Raw genomic sequence first — 17,987 nt, 5'->3', positions numbered from 1 at the left:
CAAATTTAAAAAAAATTTACATTACTGTAAATAATGTGTGTTATAAATACATTTTGTTGATAAGTACAGTATATATATATATACACACACACATGCACGTACACATACACACACTACGTGAATGTTATGTGAATGGTCTGCATGCTTATGTTCAACAGTGATGAATGAAATTAATCAAAATATATTTCTAATGCTACAAAAGATTTATATTTTAATTAAAGGCTGTCCTTTTGAATATTATATTATTTAAAGAATCTTTAAAAAATGTTTCAAAGAAATTAAGCAGCACAATTGTTTTCAACATCAGTATATTATAATGATTTCTGAAGGATCATGTGAGACGGAAGACTGAAGTAATGATGCTGAAGATTCACCTTCGATCACAGAAATAAATGACATTTTAATATGTATTATTTGAGTTATTTTAAATTGTAATAATATTTCAAAATATTACAGCATTTCTTAATTAAATAATTGCATCTTTGGTGAGCATGAAACACTTATTTTAAAAACTTTTTTTTTAATTTTTGAACAGTATTATTTAACTTTTTTTTTTAAAACACTGGTTTACATATTGCAAGTTAGTTATCTTCAGGTTTAGTGTCTTTGTTTCATATTGATAAAATTTAGTTTAGCTCATTCATGAAGGTGAAACCAAAACACATGAAGCCACACAACATGTTTAACAAAAATTAATTTTTAAAAAAAAAATTCTCAATGTCTGATTGTTTCATGTCATTGCTAATAATTTGATCTCTAACTAAAATCTCAACTTTTTTTCCATTAGAAAAATAAATAAGTAAAATGTAAATAAAATGTAATACTACTGCAAACAATCAGTTTGAATGTTTAAAGGTTGTGTATGCTAGTATTCTTAATCTAATTTTAGGTAAAGCGTTTGGGAGGCCCAATCGCCAATCAGACACATTCCCAGTGGCCCCGAGCACAATATAACATTTTGTGATTATTTTTTACTTGGCATCAGTCATTGCTTGGGAAAACAAAAAAACACTCACCTGAATTAGTTTTAAATTGAATTTTCAATTAGACTCTGTTAAAACATTTTCAATGAGTACAACAGCTCTACACAGGCTCTTCAGAGTCATTATAGATTGTGTGGATAGCCTGTCACAGGTTGTTGGCATCTCTCGATAGCTCTGAAGTGTGCAGATGGATGGTCAAAGGGTACGTTTAGCTCAGCTGCTCACCATCGATGCCTCCACAGCATGACACCCAGCATTTCTTCATAATTAAAATAAGATGTATCTGACTCATGAAAATACAGCAAGACCAGAGGCTATGAACAATCTGAGTGATTGCATTAGCTTTGGCATCATGATCATAAGAATAAACAGAGCATTATGAGCTCTAGCTATTCCCGGGGGACAAGAATAAACGTTGTCGTGTAACCGCTTGGCATAAGCAGTTAGTAAGTAGAACTTGATTACCAGTCAGCACACCCGAGTCCACCGTCTGTGCGAGTCTCAAGCCCAGTCATTTCCATTTAAAGTCCACAGGGGAGTTTTCAGTCCTGATTCTGCCTGCTGGTACCCAAATCTTTCTCACTCTCATTCCTTTATGCTTTCCATCCTGGAGCTGAGAGCATATAAAAGCCAACGGGTTTCCTGTCTGACAGTAGAATAATAGCATCGACACTGAATCATCTCTCCTCAGCCCAAACGTACAGCCATCCTCAGCAACCGCAGGCCTGGGGACAATACAAGTGTCAGACGCCTGTGCGCTTTTGGACGACGCCTTTTGTGTGTCAATCAGCGAATTTCCTTAGATCATTAAAAGTGTGAATGTGCTCTTGAAAACTCTTTGACGGAACATTTATGAGCACTCCAGAATCTGAATAAAGCCCCTCTGCAGTGAGTTATGAGCTTCCGACGGTGACCACACACTCCTGTCAGTGAGCAGCTGCAGGGCTACTCTAGAAAACAAAGATTTTCTTGTTTCCTTGAATATTTTAGTTCCGTCTTTTCCCTGCTGAGTTAAATCAACATGGAAATACATGCAAATCATACACAGATACAGCCTGAGGCATTCTAAACTTGTTTCCACAGGCTGCTGCATTGACAGTAAATCTTACAATATACATCTTGACTTACTTTTGATCAATTCAATGCATCCATGATGAATAAAATACTAAAAACATGGCAAATAAAAGTTATACTCATTTAAATAAATTTGGGGATGAGTGATGGGGGTGGTACTATCTGTTTGACTGACCAATGGCATGCAAGACATCCAAATATATGTATTTCCCTACTTTTATGAAAAATAAAAAGACTAGTTTGTGATTCCGTATGCAATCAATAGTAATTCTGATGCTAGTGGTGCAGAAGTTACACACCACAGATTTTCATTAGTTCAGAGAGGTTGAATACTTGTTTACTTGATGCTTATTATTCTTTCAAAGATGAGCAAATTTGCTCTTATTCCTTAATAAATAAAATATATATTCACATGTGGCCACTGACTGGATTATTTACCATGCATGCTTTCCATCTTTCACAACACATTTTTGCCTCGGAGCTGTTCAAATGGCACTCTTTCATAAAATACAGCTTGCATTATTTAGTAATTAGTTCTTACAATATTTAGAGCAAAACGTATGAATGTGACGGCAAACATACACTGGTCCAAAAACAGTTTAATTAACAGCACAACAACAGCCACAGGACAGTGGATGTTTAAAAAATATATACAGGAGTGTATTTCTCTGAAAGCACTATACATTTCCACTACAGTGTGACTTCATGATAAACATTAACATCCCTAGCGTCATTAAATAGCTTAAATACGATCTGTACGTTACAGTTTTATGATTTGGTAATAGACAGTCTAATGACAGCCCTTAAAGGAAGATTTTTGAAAAATTCATGCCATCCAAGATGTTTGTTTCTTCATCAAGAAAGATTTGCAGAAATTTATAATTACTTGAGTTGCTCAACATGGATCCTCTGGAGTGAATGGGTGCCGTCAGAATGAGAGTCCAAACAGCTGTTAAAAAACATTAAAATAACCCACAAGTAATCCACACGACTCATTTCAAACTGTTGCTTCCGGATAAAGCACAAGTCCTTCTACATAATATTGTTTGTAAAGTTTTTTTTTTTTTTATCAGTTGTTTGGACTCTCATTCTGACGGCACCCATGCCCTGCAGAGGATCCATTGATGAGCAAGTGGTGCAAAATGTATTAAAAACTGGTCTGATGAACAAACAAACTCATCTACATCTTGGCTGGCATGAGGGTAATAGTTAACTATCAGCAAATTCAGTTCATTTTTAGGTGAACTATTCCTTTAAATGTAATTCAACATAAAATGTAGACTAACATCAGATAATAACAGCGACTTCTGAAGAATATCTCTATACACACTGTGTTTAATCTGGGAACCTCTTAATGTTACCACATATTGCTCTATAGAGTCCTAATGTGTCCTAAATATTAAACACATTTAGACCTGAAGTGAACATGTTTTTCTGCCATGGTCTGTTTCACATACACAAGTCAGTTACTCACAACAGAATAACAATTGTTATTATCATTCAGCATTTCACATTATCAGAGTCATCTCATGAGAGGATGGCTGTATACAGAGGCGAACGTGTCCAGTGAGGTAATCTGATGCTGCGCATGCGGTTCTTCATGCTTATGAATGGCTCTGATTTCAACAATAGCTACTTTTCACCATAAGAATATTATCATTCCAGTTTACTATTTAAAAATGAATAGGTTTCTGCTTTAAGTGAAACACTCAGCTTATAGATTATAATATAATAGTTTCCCACACATTTGAGCAGTGTCTCATTATTCAAGTGTGTCTACCTTGAAAAAAATAGAATTTTAAAGAGATAGCTCACGCTCATGGTTTTTTTTTTTTTTTTCAATATGACCCGTGTCTTCCAATGAACACAAATTAAATTTCACATATTTTGTATATACAAGTCATACCAACATACACTGATCATTTAACGGTACTTTTTTGTAATTTCTGAAACCTAAAATCACAAGTCAACATTCATTGTTACGGCATTTTCACAGAAGAATGAAAGTCTGCAGGTTTGGAATGACATGACAATTAGTAACTGATTATTGGGAGAACTCTTTAAAAGTACCTGAATTCAATGCAATAGCATGATTTGCAAACTAAAAAATATATATATTTTTTTTATTACTATATTCATTTCATACTCATTTCCCTGACCTGACCTTACTTTCACAGGCACTTTTTGTATTGCTCATTTTGAAGCTTTCTCCTCATGTCCGTTAGCCCAAGAAACTCCATTACACACACACACACAAACAAACAAACACACAAAGTACAATGGAAAAGGTAACAAAGGACCCCCACATTCTGATAATCTATTCTCTTTCTCTATACATAAAATGAATAAACAAGCTTGGAAATATCATGGAACATTCAATATGAAAGTCAGGCACTGTTGATACCAATGCTGCATTTTCCCATCAAAAAGAAGTGTGAACAGGGAGTCTTTGTGCAACCTTGTGCATAGGACTGCGTGGTACAATTCCTTAAAATGTGTATACTCGATTTTCTTGGTTCTTGATTGAGTCACCAATGACTGAAGGTCCACAAAAATCGAAAAGCGAGAGAGGGAGTGTTGTTCAATATCCCGCAGGATAGCCACCTTTCCTGGGGTCGGATTCGGCATAGAGTTTGTCCCCTTGTCGCACAATGGCCTGGACTACTGCTCCTATAGTCCTCTCCAGCTCTGTCACGTGATTCTTCTGAGCCAAGCCATCAAGAACACTCTGTATTCACAAACAGCCATAAACATATAATAACAAATATAAATAATTTTTATTTTATTTACTTAATGAACGGTTTTATTATGTCTTAAATTAAGAAAGTTCAGTTGTCAGGTCCTGGGACAAACCTGCTCAAAGTCATGTTCCACTACTGTCATGTTGGGGTTGAGCTGGTTGTGGACTCTAGGCTCTGTAACCGCTTTCTTCAAGTCATAGTTGAAGAACAGTGAGTTCAGTATCACCTAAGACAAGTGGAAAAGGCATGCTTTAATAAATCTGTATATATACACTGTATATAGCTGATTTGGTGTTGGTGGTTACCAAAGCAGTTGCAGTGGTGATTTTCGTCCCACCCGAGGCCCCAACTACCATTTTGACTCTGTGATGTTTGTCAAATATCATCGTGGGGCACATTGACGAAAGAGGTCTTTTACCTTGTCAAAAGAAAAAAAGATGAATGTCAATACATGTTGTTATTTGAATCTGACATGTGTCCATAGAGATAATCGCGTCAGATTTTTAGGCACCTGGCTTAATGAAGTTGTTGGGTGAAGGGGGAACCCCAAAGCCATTGGTAATGTAAGGAGAGCTGAAATCATCCATCTCGTTATTAAAGATAATGCCAGTTGAGCGTGACATCACCTTTGAGCCAAAACTGTGAAAACAAGATCAATCAGGTCAAAAGGAAGAGAACAATAATATAGCATTCCCATCGGGTTCAACTTATAAAAAATTTTGGCACCAAAAACATAATTGTCTTTCTCAGGACTCCAGACAAATAAATAAACAGAGAATCACAGATCTAGTTTTTTTCTTACTAAAGGTTGATGGTGCTTGTGGCTGCCACCGCGCTCCCGTCCTCTGCGATGACTGACAGGTGAGCCGTGCCGTGGTTATCAGGGACAAAGTACTCAGGATCGTAGTAGCTGTCTGGGTGAGTAGTGTCATCTGTGATTTTACTCCTAATATTGTCTGCAAAGTAGTCTGAGGTCATGTTTTGGATGAGCTGGGAAAGGAGATAGATGAAAAGAGATTTTCAAGAAGCCATTGAACTCTCAGGTGCATGAAACAGGAACAGCTCAAGGCCTTGGAAAAATATTGTCTGATGCAACAGATATTCATAAAGGACCCTTTGAACCACTTCACGGATCATGAGTTAAATTGCATGAGATCAGGTTGCATTAGTCTTCAAAACTCCTTGTGAAAGGATAGAAAAAAAATCGAAATAGGTGCGAGTAGTTGAACTCACGTCAGTGATGTTGAGGTAACGTGGGTCTCCCAGTTTACTTCTCTTGGCATAAGCAAAGCGAAATGCCTCTAGAATACGATGATATGTCAAAGTCTTCTTCTCTGCCGTGGACACACTGCTGTCTGAGAAGTTGTAACCTAGAAAACAAGAATTGAATTCTTGATGTGAATGATCACGGTTATACTTATATTAGGATATTCAAATATTTATTTTACCGTTGCATTCACATTCACACGAGAAACAAGTTTAAGTTTTTCTTTAAAATGCATCTTGGGGCCTTGCATTTCCCGCCTCACATCGCATTTATCGAATTCTGTGAAAGTTAACTAAAAAATGTGTAATACTATTGCAGTGTTCGTCTTTTTGCCAAGATGCTTGGTGTCATTGTAAATAAAATATACAAAAATTATGAGTTTGGCAGACACGTTTATCCATAGAACCTAATACTGTATTGAAGGCATAGAATGCAATGCTAAGATACAGGAATGCGTTGGTACATTTATTTGGTGGGATCATTATCAGAAAACCCCTCAGGTTGACACAAGCCCATATCCTGCTTACCTTGTTTGCACATATTTTGCAATAGTGGGCAATGTACATTCTTTCTTAAAGCAGAACAAGATACTGCTTGCCCTCATGAATGAAGCTCTTTTGTGTAAATCCCTGGTTTAGTCTCATGAAGAAATCATAGTGTCAGTAAATATCTGTTGTATGGAGGATTTCTTCATAAACAAGTACTTGTGTCCTGTTAAATGTCCAACTCATAGAACAACATGCCCTTCCATAGTGATCCATATATCGGGTGTAAAGACTTTTGTAAAATTGATGTAAAAACAAGAACAGGTGTACTGTACATTCAACTTGTCTATTAAGTATGACTATTAAAAGCAAACAACTGTGTGTAATTCATGTGATTCACACTTTACATAGAACTTGTAAATCATATATATATATATATTATTCCCAATGCTCAAAAAGTGATTAAATCACATGACATTTATGGATGAAAGAAATTCTCAAGGTCTGCCATTGGCATGAATGGGATCCTTGATGCAAGCACAAGCACACACACAGGAACAATATAAGACTCACCATCTACTATGTTAAGAATGAGAGCGAGGACAGGTCCACTGGAAGGAGCATCAGAAATATAAATGGTGTACTCCCCTACACTTAATTTCAGCGGAGACTCACTCAACAAAGGCTTGTATTCCTTTAGGTCCTCAAGTGTTATAATACCTCCTGTAGTGACACAATGATTTGCATATTTTATTAAAATCTCACGTCAATGCATGTCAAAAAAGGTCAAATAAAGCAAGTATGAAAAGACCTGCAGCCTGGATATCATCCACTATATTCTTGGCCATAGATCCGCTGTAAAAAACATCTGGCCCTTCTTCTGCTATCCTCTGGTAGGTGTCAGCGAGTTTGGGAAATTTAATGATATCATTTTCCTTCAGGAGGTTTTTGTCTGAGTCACAAAACACTTCGCTGGAGCAAAGACAGAGAGAGGAAAAGATCAATATGATGTCTGTAAAACTACTATTAGAAGCAGTGTCTGGAGTGTGGTAAGTTATTTGTTTGACATCAGTGCAATTAGTAATGTATTGCGCAGTATGATGCAATTGCAAATTACATAACAGTACACCTCGGTATACTTATTACTTGACTGTGCTATTCTCATTATAGATTTTCTCACAGTCTGCCCAATTTCTGTATAGTCTCCCAAAGATAAATCCTCACCACAATGTCACATCACTCAGAATTGAGTCCTTGTTTTTTGCAATTGCATTGGCCAAAGCCATGCCAATTGGAAAACCATTGCGTGCCAGTTCTATACTGGGCTCAAACAGGTCCTTCCATGGAATTCTCCCATGTCTTTTGTGCGCCATTTCATAACCGCGGATTTCCCCTGGTATGGCAATGGACAACCCTCCTGCCATTCAGATAAGAGACAGTAGAGTTATTATTTAATGGACAAAACTGCAAAAAGGATAATGACGTGAGGCTTATTATCTGTTAATATTTTCAAATATGTTTTAATGCAATTAATGCAATTTAAAAGGCTAATTAAAAAGGCTAATTAAAAGAACAGAATTATGACAAATAATTTTTATCTGGAAAAAATTATAATTCTATTCAGAAAATATGCATTTAAAGGGATAGTTCACCTAAAAATTAAAATTCTGTCATTAATTACTAAACATGTCTATCCAAATCTGTAAGACCTTTGGAACACCATTAAGATATTTTGATGAAATCCGAGAGCTTTCTGACTCTGCATCAACAGCAATGAAATTAAACATTCAAGGCCCAGAAAGGTAGTAAGGACTTCGTTAAAATGGTACATGTGACATCAGTGGTTCAACTGTAATCTTATGAAGCTATGATAATATATTTTTGTGCACAAAGAAAACTAAAATAATGAGTTTATTTATCAATTTCTTCTCTTCCAGGTCAGCATTCACAACAGTATCATGGCACATGTGTTTGCATTTCCCTGCTTTTAAACACAGAACAATGTGAGGGTGAGTAATTCATGACTCAATTTTCATTTTTGGGTGAACTATTTCTTTAATTGATCAAATGACATTTATAAAGTTACAAAATATTTATATTTCAAATAAATTATGTTGTTTTGAACTTTCTATTCATGAAAGAATCTTGAAAATAGCCAGTGCCACAGAGAGGAAAGTCTAGACTCTAATGACTGTGTGTCAAGGTCAGCAAGTCTTTTAAAATATCAGATAAAAGCAAAGCCACTTCACAGGCAGATTAGACTTATTTATTTTATAGAATTGAGGCTGAACTTGGTGATATTTACACAAATGGTAATGTACCTTTCTGTGACAGCTGGGTGTTATTGCCAAACATGTCTTGTGAAGCATTCATTGGAGCAGTTTCTCTGGCATCAATTGTCTCCACCTTTCCTGTGAATTAACAAAAATATTTTTTGCATTGTCTAGACATTTCATTTTCAGTTTTGTTTGTCCACACAAAAAATCACTTGGACAGTAGCCTTGTAAGTAAGGCTTGTGTGTCATCATTTGTTAGCCTCTCCTGAATACAGTAGTTGTTATTGAGGTTGTTTACATCACCAGATTTATGGTCACTCACTATGATGTTGAGTAAAACTGTGCCCTTTTGCCAGGCTGGGTCATGTCACTTTATGTGACTCATATCACTGTAAGTCATTTTGCATGACAAGTATCTGCTGAATGGCAAACAACCTCTGTGTCATATTAAACTCATAAAGTCATGTCCTTTAATGCCAGATTGACTAAAAAAAACGTAAAAAATTCAGGAGGCTTTACAGAAAGTTTGAGTTTTACAGTTTTTTTTTTTTTAAACCATGATGTAAGCAATACCAAAGTCATAAGTTTGATTCTTAGGTAAACATCTTCAGTGCATAAATGTCATTGTTTTACCTGTTGAAGAATTGTATATGGTGAAGAACAGCCCTCCTCCGATGCCCATGCTGTGTGCGTTGAACAGCCCAACACACAACAGAGCAGCAATGGAAGCATCAACCGCTGAACCATTGCGCTTTAAGATGTCCCTGCCAACGTGAAGAATGTTGGGTGTGAGTTGATGTGCATGACGTTCAATGACAAGCATGGAAACGCTTTCCTCCATATATTTGGACTCTTACCTCCCAACCTCAGAGCACTTCCCGGCATCCGCTGCCACGGCTGCTTTCAAGTAGAAGTGGTCCAAAGATACAGTGAGTCTCTTATTTCTAATCCCCAAAAACAAACCCAGGAAAAAACCCAATGCAACCACAAGCAAGACCACCAGCCCAGCAACAAGAGACTTCTTGACCATTTTCCTGAATAGGTACAGAATATGAATACAGGATGTTGAGTTAAAAACATTTGAGGTCATAGTTTGATATGATGAGTGACATTTATGAGATTATCGCTTATTACACACGATGCAAATGTGATTGCATGTATTTTGTAGAATGACATGCTTATAATCACAACTTCAAAGTTATTTACTTTATCATTGTCAGTTGAAAAATGAACAGTATCCACAGCAACACTGACTTTCAAATTCATGCAGCAATATATAAGCATGCAAATTTGTTGATCAAAGAGACACCGGTCAAACACCGCCACCTCCCCAAATAAACTTAAAAGTTACATCACCTTTTTAACATGTGCTGTTCATGAATAGAATGGTGGCTGTAAACCCTTGGTAAATTTTTAGAAGAAATGGGCAACAATGAAATGTCACCCAGCTAATCGGACCTGTTGAATAAACCCTTTACAGTTACACAGCATCATCATCATCACCATTTACAGTTGTTCTTTGAGTTTAACAATAAAGTTTAGCATAAATTTTACAAAGTTATGACTGCATGAATTGTTTTTATATATCAGGCTTGAATGAGCCAAGCATGCAGAGTTCAGGGAAGATTCATCCATGTGTAAATCCAAACTATACAAACGTCACACTTTTAAAGCAGTGAATTTAATTTCCTAATTGTAGCCCACTCTTTATATTTATGTCAGGACAGTCAAAACGGCTGTTGTGGAAGTCATTTAGGTCTGCTGACACCATCTTATAACCCTCACACACACTTTAATTAGACAGACAGATATATAGACATACCTCACAGATGATTTAGTCTGGTGAACCATAATCCAGAGACTGAATCCTTTTTCTTGTATGAGTGGACGTATCAAGACCAGCGTGGATACGACTGGGGACAGATATAATCTGTGCTTATTCAAATTCAACTCCAGCGGTTATTAAGCAACATGCCCTCAACCTCACATGGTGATTGGCTAAAACAGGAAGATATTTAAAGGTTTTAGTCTTGGTGGTAAAGGCTGTTTTTCTGTACTCACATCAGACCTCACCCTGTTTTTAAGCACTTAGGTGCTTCAGAGGTGAGACTAATGACATCTTGTTGACAATGCATTCACTCCACCCTTAATCTTTACAAAATAACTAAATAATTAATTAAAATAAATATACAACAAGGTGGAAAGACCAGACAGTTTTACAAAGAACAACAAAAAAAAAAAAAAAAAGAGGAAAATATAAATATATTAAAGATTTGGAAGGATTTCTATGTCACTAATCAAATAAGAAAATGTGTAACATTATACAAAAGGTCAAATTATTATTATTATTTATTTTTTTTCAGTGAAGAACAAGATGCTCTTTGGATCATTCTAAATTTAAGATGGGTAACATGGATAACACTTAGAAATTGTTTGAAATTTTGAAATTTATGTAAAATGTACATATTAAGTCATCCATTACTGTACTTTAGTTAAGCGCTGCCAACATCGTCTGTTGCGTAAGACTTTTAGAAAACATCTCTGATGCAACATGTTGGTGTTGACTCACACTTCAGAAGGAATGCTAAAGATCATTTCATTTCCTTGTCACTTAATACCAATGACGGAAAATTCTAGAACATTCTAACATTAACGAGAACTAATTGTCTTCAGCTTTATATGTAGCATACGGTCCAGGATTTATTATTATGCTGTCATTCAGCAGTCCCTTCATGCCATAAAATCTCAATTGTTGTTGAATAAATGGAGCATGTCTATGCATGAGTATTTATGTGTCAGTAGTATTTAGAGAGAGAGAGAAAGTTAGCTCATCTACTAGGAATTCACAGAAATAATTTGGAATTAAGTTTGGTAAACAGATCATGACACATTATTTGATGAATTAATCCTTTTCTGATGTCTCAATCGTTCCAGTCAGTTTGAAACTATTTAAACAACTGTTAATAAATGTACACTTCTGCCCTTATTTATCTTGCTATTATATGAATCACACTGTTAATGTCATCAGCTTTTAATGCCCATTTAAAAAGTATAATACATCTTTCATTTTGATACATGTACCGTCTTGTTTGGTTACTCTACCCAAAGATGAAAATGTTGTCAATCACATACCCCCATGTCATTCCAAATCTAGAAAAGATTTCTTTGGAACACAATTTAGAGAGTGTGGCGAGTGGGGCGGGGCCGAGAGGCGTGGGAACGAGGAGTGAGGCCAGGTGTAGTGATTGGAGATGAGCTGCACCTGAGCCCCACCGTCGGTATCGAGTCCCACGTAGGAGATGGAAGGATATAAAACTGGAGCGACTATAGTGAAGGACGAGAGAGGACCAGGCCTGGGACATTATTTTATGTTTTGCTTTTATTTGTGCGCGTCAGTCGCCTTGAGGGGCTGACGCGCTGTTGTGTTTATTTTGAATATTAAAATTATGTTTTGATTGTGTGCCGGTTCCCGCCTCCTTCTTCCCGATGAGTATGGAGATTTTATCGTTACAGAGAGACACAGAGGAGAGGGAGGAATTGTTGAATAAAGTTGTTATTTTTCTTTTTTCTTCTTATAAAATTTTCTTCCTGTATAAAAATTATTCTCGTCGCTACATAATGATATGGTTGAATCACTGATGGCAGATGAACTATTCTGACGATGCTTTTCATACTTTCCTGGACCTGGACAGTGTTGTTTATTTGGCAGTCTAATGGGACAGTCTCAAGCCTACCGGTTTTCATCCAAAATATCTTAAATTGTGTTCCAAAGACCAACGAAGCTTTCACAGGTTTGGAACGACTTTTGGAAATTACCGATCGTTAAGTCATTGAATCAGCCCTTAATATGAAATAATATCACAATATGAATTTCAATAACCATTACAGGATATCAAAAATATATGACATTATAAATATGTGAATGTATATGAATTTTATTTAATTTATTTACACTGAGTAGCGGCACATTAAACTAACTCTCATTTGTAGACTTTTACAAAAAAAAAAAAAAAAAGGTTCTTTATTGGCATCTATGGTTAATTTGATGTATTTCACTCATGCCATCATACTGCAACAATTTAATATGCAAAAGCTTACTGACAAGTTTTTGTAAAACCAACCCCAGAAGGAACTCTTCTTTTTGTGTCTATTTTTTAGGCTTGTCTACACGTTGGAAATTAAAGACAGATGGAGTTTCAGCAGATATTTTAAAAATGGCTGAGAATCAGACAGGGACATCAGAAAGGTCTATTGCTAAGGTCGGTTCCATCTGACATGTCATTTTACACAGATAATGAAAAGCTTTACAGCAGCTGAATAACAAAGGCTTAAAGCAGCGTCTAGGCCAAAATATCAGAAGGTCTCCAATGAAACAAAATATGTCATGGCCATTCAATACCAGAAAAAAAGACCTCAGACTCTTAATTTATACGAAGATGTGTCCAAGACATTTTTCAAGACTATCAATCCTAATGTGGAATTTAATTTAGGAAGCACATCAGGAAAACAGTCAGAACCATTCCATCACTTGTTGGAATGGATTGCTATCTTTTTCTTGGGGGCTATGGCCACATGACTTGGAATCACAGCATCTATGTTTCCAGACAGAATGTTAAAGAACATAACACACACACACACACATCTCCCGGAAATACTGTAGAATTCAACCAATCAGATGACGACTTAGAAACTCCTGAGGTTTTTTTCAATTTTGTGAGCTATATGCATCAGATGTTCAACCAACGGTCTATGGAGCCAAAAGAGTCTCAATAAAGATAAATGCACACACTACATTCACATATGCACACACAGGATTCATACATGCACACACGATTCATAAATACACATACAGGATACACAAATGCACACACAAAATTTAAAAAGCACAGAAGATTCACAAACGCATACACAATTCAGAAATGCACACAAAATTCAGAAATACACACAATTCAGAAATGCAAACAACATTTACAAATGCACTCAAGATTCACAAATGCACAGAACAAGATTCAGAAATGTATTTCTGATGCACACACACACATATATCTTGATTTACAAACTGCTTGCGGTCTGTGAACTTTACTGCATTTGTGTGTGAATTTTGAGACTCCTGTGACTTGGCTCGACACACAAATGCATGGAATGATCAGCAACCAATTAGATATCTCCCTTCTTTTGGCCAATCACAAGAACACACTCCACGTGGGGGATTGTTTACTTATAAGCCAATCACATGAACGCGTTCACACAGCGCGATATGCCTGTGGTGCAGCATATTATAGCCTACTTATTTATGAAATTGTATGAAAATACGAGAAGGGTCTGGCTGCAGACTTGCACTTGTACACTCAGACTTGCATTCTCAGACTTGCACTCTCAGACACTTGTAGGCCTACTAATTAGTAGGCCTACTACTATACACAAAGTCTTTCGTTAAGCGTTTTCCTCCTGTAGAAAAAAACAAACACTTAATATGGCATAATGTATTAGGATACGTTAAGTTCAATTAAAAGACCAAATTCGATATATAGTTATTATTTAATGTACAACAAGGCAAGCAGATGGCTATGAACACAATGCGAACGCTTAAAGGTGCAATCTGTAATGTTTGGCAAAAAAAATCAAGTCATACTCCACATTCCATACCAGATGGGGGCAGTATGCCTCAATAAAGTGAATTGGTAGAGTAACAGACGAGAAACGGCATAGTCTCTATGCTCCGCCCCTACTTTCACAACAACACTACAGCCATAGCCGAAGCCTAACTGTGCGTTCACACCGCCGGCGTCGAGAGCGTCAAAAATCGCACTTGCCGCTCTGCTCACGACGCTGCAGAAAGATTTGTGAGCGCTCAGACACTCTAACGTAGATCGAATGCTTATTTTGTATTTAAAGCGGCCGCAAAGCAAACAAGCTTGTTGATCTCGTGCAGACTAACCACAAGGAGTTATAAGTTAACCTCATTAAATATTGTTGTGGACGAAATATTAGGATCCTTTACTTAAAATGAACAATCTCAGACACCTTGGTCCACGTATCACTTTTAATTTATTGTTTATGTCCCTGTACGCAAACAGGGACACATCATAGATTAATACAAACGCTAAACAGCAATAATCAACCTGTCTTTTATTCTGCTTGGGAACTAATGTGCCAACTCTAAAGCATTCACCGTGAGACACACGCAATTGACTCTTTTCACATGCTTTCACGCCACACATCAATTTTTTCAAGCACAGAAAAACCACGAAGCAAAGAGGACACGGAGACTAACAGACTAGACAGAGCTGGTTAGTTATGATATAATAATAGGGCTGTGCAAAAAATCGAATGCGATTTTCATGCACCTCTCATCAGTAAAGACGCTCCTGTAATTAGAAGTATATCTCCAGCCTGTGCGTTCAGATCAGGGTTGCCAGGTTTTCACAACAAATCCTGCCCAGTTGCTTCTTAAAACTAGTCCAAAACTAGCCCAACCGCGTTTCCGGGAGGTTCCCCGATAAAAATTGCTTCCCGGGGTTAAAATGTAAATTTTGGGGAAGGGTTTCCCTGGTAAAATTGGCATTTTAGGGGCTAAATATCACGTTATTGGGATTGGGATTGCTTCAAACCGCGGACATGAAAAACAACCGCAGACTTGGCAACACTGGTTCAGGCGGAGCGGCAGTTACTACAGAGCCGTAGTCTACCGACAACTAACACAAAATCGCTTTCAAAATCGACAAAGAATCGCCTGCGATTTTAACATCGATTTTGTGTAGATTGTCAGTGAATTACGGCTCGGTGTAGTAAATGCCAACAAGTGTTGCCAAGTCTGTGTTGTTTGTTTTTCATGTCCGCGGCTCACAGCGACCCCAATACAAATAACGTGATATTTAGCCCCTAAAATGCGAATTATACCAAGGCAACCCTGCTAAAAAAACGTATATTTTAACCCCGGGAAGCAATGTTTTTTCGGGGAACCTTCTGGAAGCGGGATTGGGCTAGTTTTGAGAAGCAACGGGGGCAGGATTTGTTGTGAAAACCTGGCAATCCTGATCTGAACACACGTGCTGGAGATATACTTCTAATTACAGGAGCGTCTTTACTGATGAGATGTACATGAGTAAGACATGCACAGCCCTATATAATACAATGGGTAACGTTAAGTTATAGCGAGCTAATTATCAAACGCAGCTACGGTTAGCCAACGCTAACATTAGCACGTTTATCGAACAGCCTTCGATACATTTCTATGTTATAACTTCCCGAAAACAAATACACAAACATATAAACAAACTTCTAGCAAAATACTAACAGCATCTAGCTTACCAATCCAAAAGAAATGTTGCAAGTTCGGAGTCGAACCTCATTTCTTTCAGGTCCATCAGTTGTCTCCAGCGATTAAAAGCAGTGCCGATGTTAATTTGATTTGTGATTCCGAGCGCGGTTGTTTCCCTGTAGCGGGTGACGCTCTCTTCCCTGAACTGAAACTAGTGGGCTGTACTTTCCACACGATAGACATCAGGTTCAAGTACACGCCCACAAGCCGTGCGAGTTATTCGTGTATTGCAGGTTGGCTGGTGGTTATGTTGCCCGCATACCTCCCATGGCCGAAACTGGTATTACGACACCTGTCGGGCCGGGGCTAGTAATGCTAATGCTAATTAAGGTTGATATCTCTGCAGCACTATAACTTGACATTTTTTTAATGACATCATCGCCCTTATTTTTTCTCATTCTTTTGATGCGTGTAGGTCATGTTATGGATATTTTTACCTCAACTTTTGCATATGGCACCTTTAATGTGGCCTAATAACAGACTAAGATGATAAAGACAATTCAGCATTCATAGCCTATATGTCTTGTTGTTGACTCAACCTAAACACAGACCAGCAAACATGAACGTGCATTATGAAATGCATTAAGTGATTTTAAAAGGATCAGCTCCGTACAGGCAAGCAAACGAGTACAGAACGCAGTGCGTTACATTGTACATTAAACGTTTTCCTCCTATAGAAAATCATTATAAATAAAACACACAATGTAGCTTAATGGATAAAGACAGTGATATAAACAAGTTGTAGACAGTTTATTCTATATGGAAAAATGCTTAGCGCGAAACTTCAGCTTCTTGTCTCCATTTGCAACAAGCACGATGTGTGTCGATTGCAAGGTAGCAGAGAGTGCAAGTAGCGATTGCAAGTGAAATTTTTTTCTTGTCTTCGCCACCTGGCTACTGTTAAAAAATGTTGGGAAATTAAAAAAAAATAATAATAATAATAAATAAATAAATAAATAAATAAAGACTGCAAGTGACGTCACTAGCGGAAGTGCAAGTGTCTGAGAGTGCAAGTCTGAGAATGCAAGTCTGAGAGTGCAAGTGCAAGTCTGCAGCCGGACCCTCTTGGAAAATACAGATGTTTAGATTAAAATTCAGGTTGATTTTTTATTATTTTTTACAAAATATAAATTTAAAAATGTCTCAATACATATAGCCCAGACTGTGACTGCAGAAAAAAAGTTAACCATGGATTCATAAAGTTGCAATAGGCAATTATTTCATTTTATTGAAATATTTTAATGAAAGTAAAAATACATTTTTTTTACACCTTTTTGAATATTTAAATATATCTAAATATTCTTTTGGATGCAATATAGAAGTCACTTTAATTATAATATTCGATCCTTACATGAAGAGAGAGTCAGTGGTCCACTGCGAGAGGAAAGTGACTCTCAGGCTGCGCAAAGTGAGTCGCCGGCTGCATGAGGAAAGTGAGTCGTTCGCTGATTGAGGAAAGTGAGTCGTTCGCTGATTGAGGAAAGTGAGTCGTTCGCTGACTGAGGAAAGTGAGTCGTTCGCTGATTGAGGAAAGTGAGTCGTTCGCTGATTGAGGAAAGTGAGTCGTTCGCTGATTGAGGAAAGTGAGTCGTTCGCTGATTGAGGAAAGTGAGTCGTTCGCTGATTGAGGAAAGTGAGTCGTTCGCTGATTGAGGAAAGTGAGTCGTTCGCTGAGGAAAGGGAGTCATTCGCTGATTGGCTTATAAGTAAACAATCCCCCACCCGTGGGGTGCATTCTTGTGATTGGCTCAAACAAGGGAGATATCTGATTGGTTGCAGATCATTCCCTGTTTAAAAAAAGGCATTTGTGTGTCGAGCCAAGTCAGGGGAGACTCAAAAT

The 17,987-nt window shown here is 37.1% G+C and overlaps 1 protein-coding gene across 1 annotated transcript; it reads right to left on the bottom strand.

The window, feature by feature from the left end:
- Positions 1 to 3,376: 3,376 nt before the first annotated feature.
- On the bottom strand, positions 3,377 to 10,926 carry ggt1a (gamma-glutamyltransferase 1a). The gene is given in 14 exon segments (XM_026244211.1): positions 3,377 to 4,785; positions 4,911 to 5,024; positions 5,104 to 5,216; positions 5,310 to 5,437; positions 5,601 to 5,788; positions 6,032 to 6,168; positions 7,124 to 7,273; positions 7,362 to 7,522; positions 7,775 to 7,967; positions 8,872 to 8,961; positions 9,460 to 9,590; positions 9,684 to 9,860; positions 10,183 to 10,284; positions 10,649 to 10,926. Coding segments are annotated over 14 exon segments (1,860 nt in total). The 5' UTR covers positions 10,678 to 10,926; the 3' UTR covers positions 3,377 to 4,638.
- Between the last annotated feature and the right edge of the window lie 7,061 nt (positions 10,927 to 17,987).

The sequence above is a fragment of the Carassius auratus genome, unplaced genomic scaffold (genome assembly GCF_003368295.1).
Source record: "Carassius auratus strain Wakin unplaced genomic scaffold, ASM336829v1 scaf_tig00005214, whole genome shotgun sequence".
In the NCBI taxonomy this organism is placed as follows: Eukaryota; Metazoa; Chordata; class Actinopteri; order Cypriniformes; family Cyprinidae; genus Carassius; species Carassius auratus.
The sequence above is the reverse complement of the archived record's forward strand: the minus strand, read 5'-3'. Positions and strand labels throughout refer to the sequence as shown.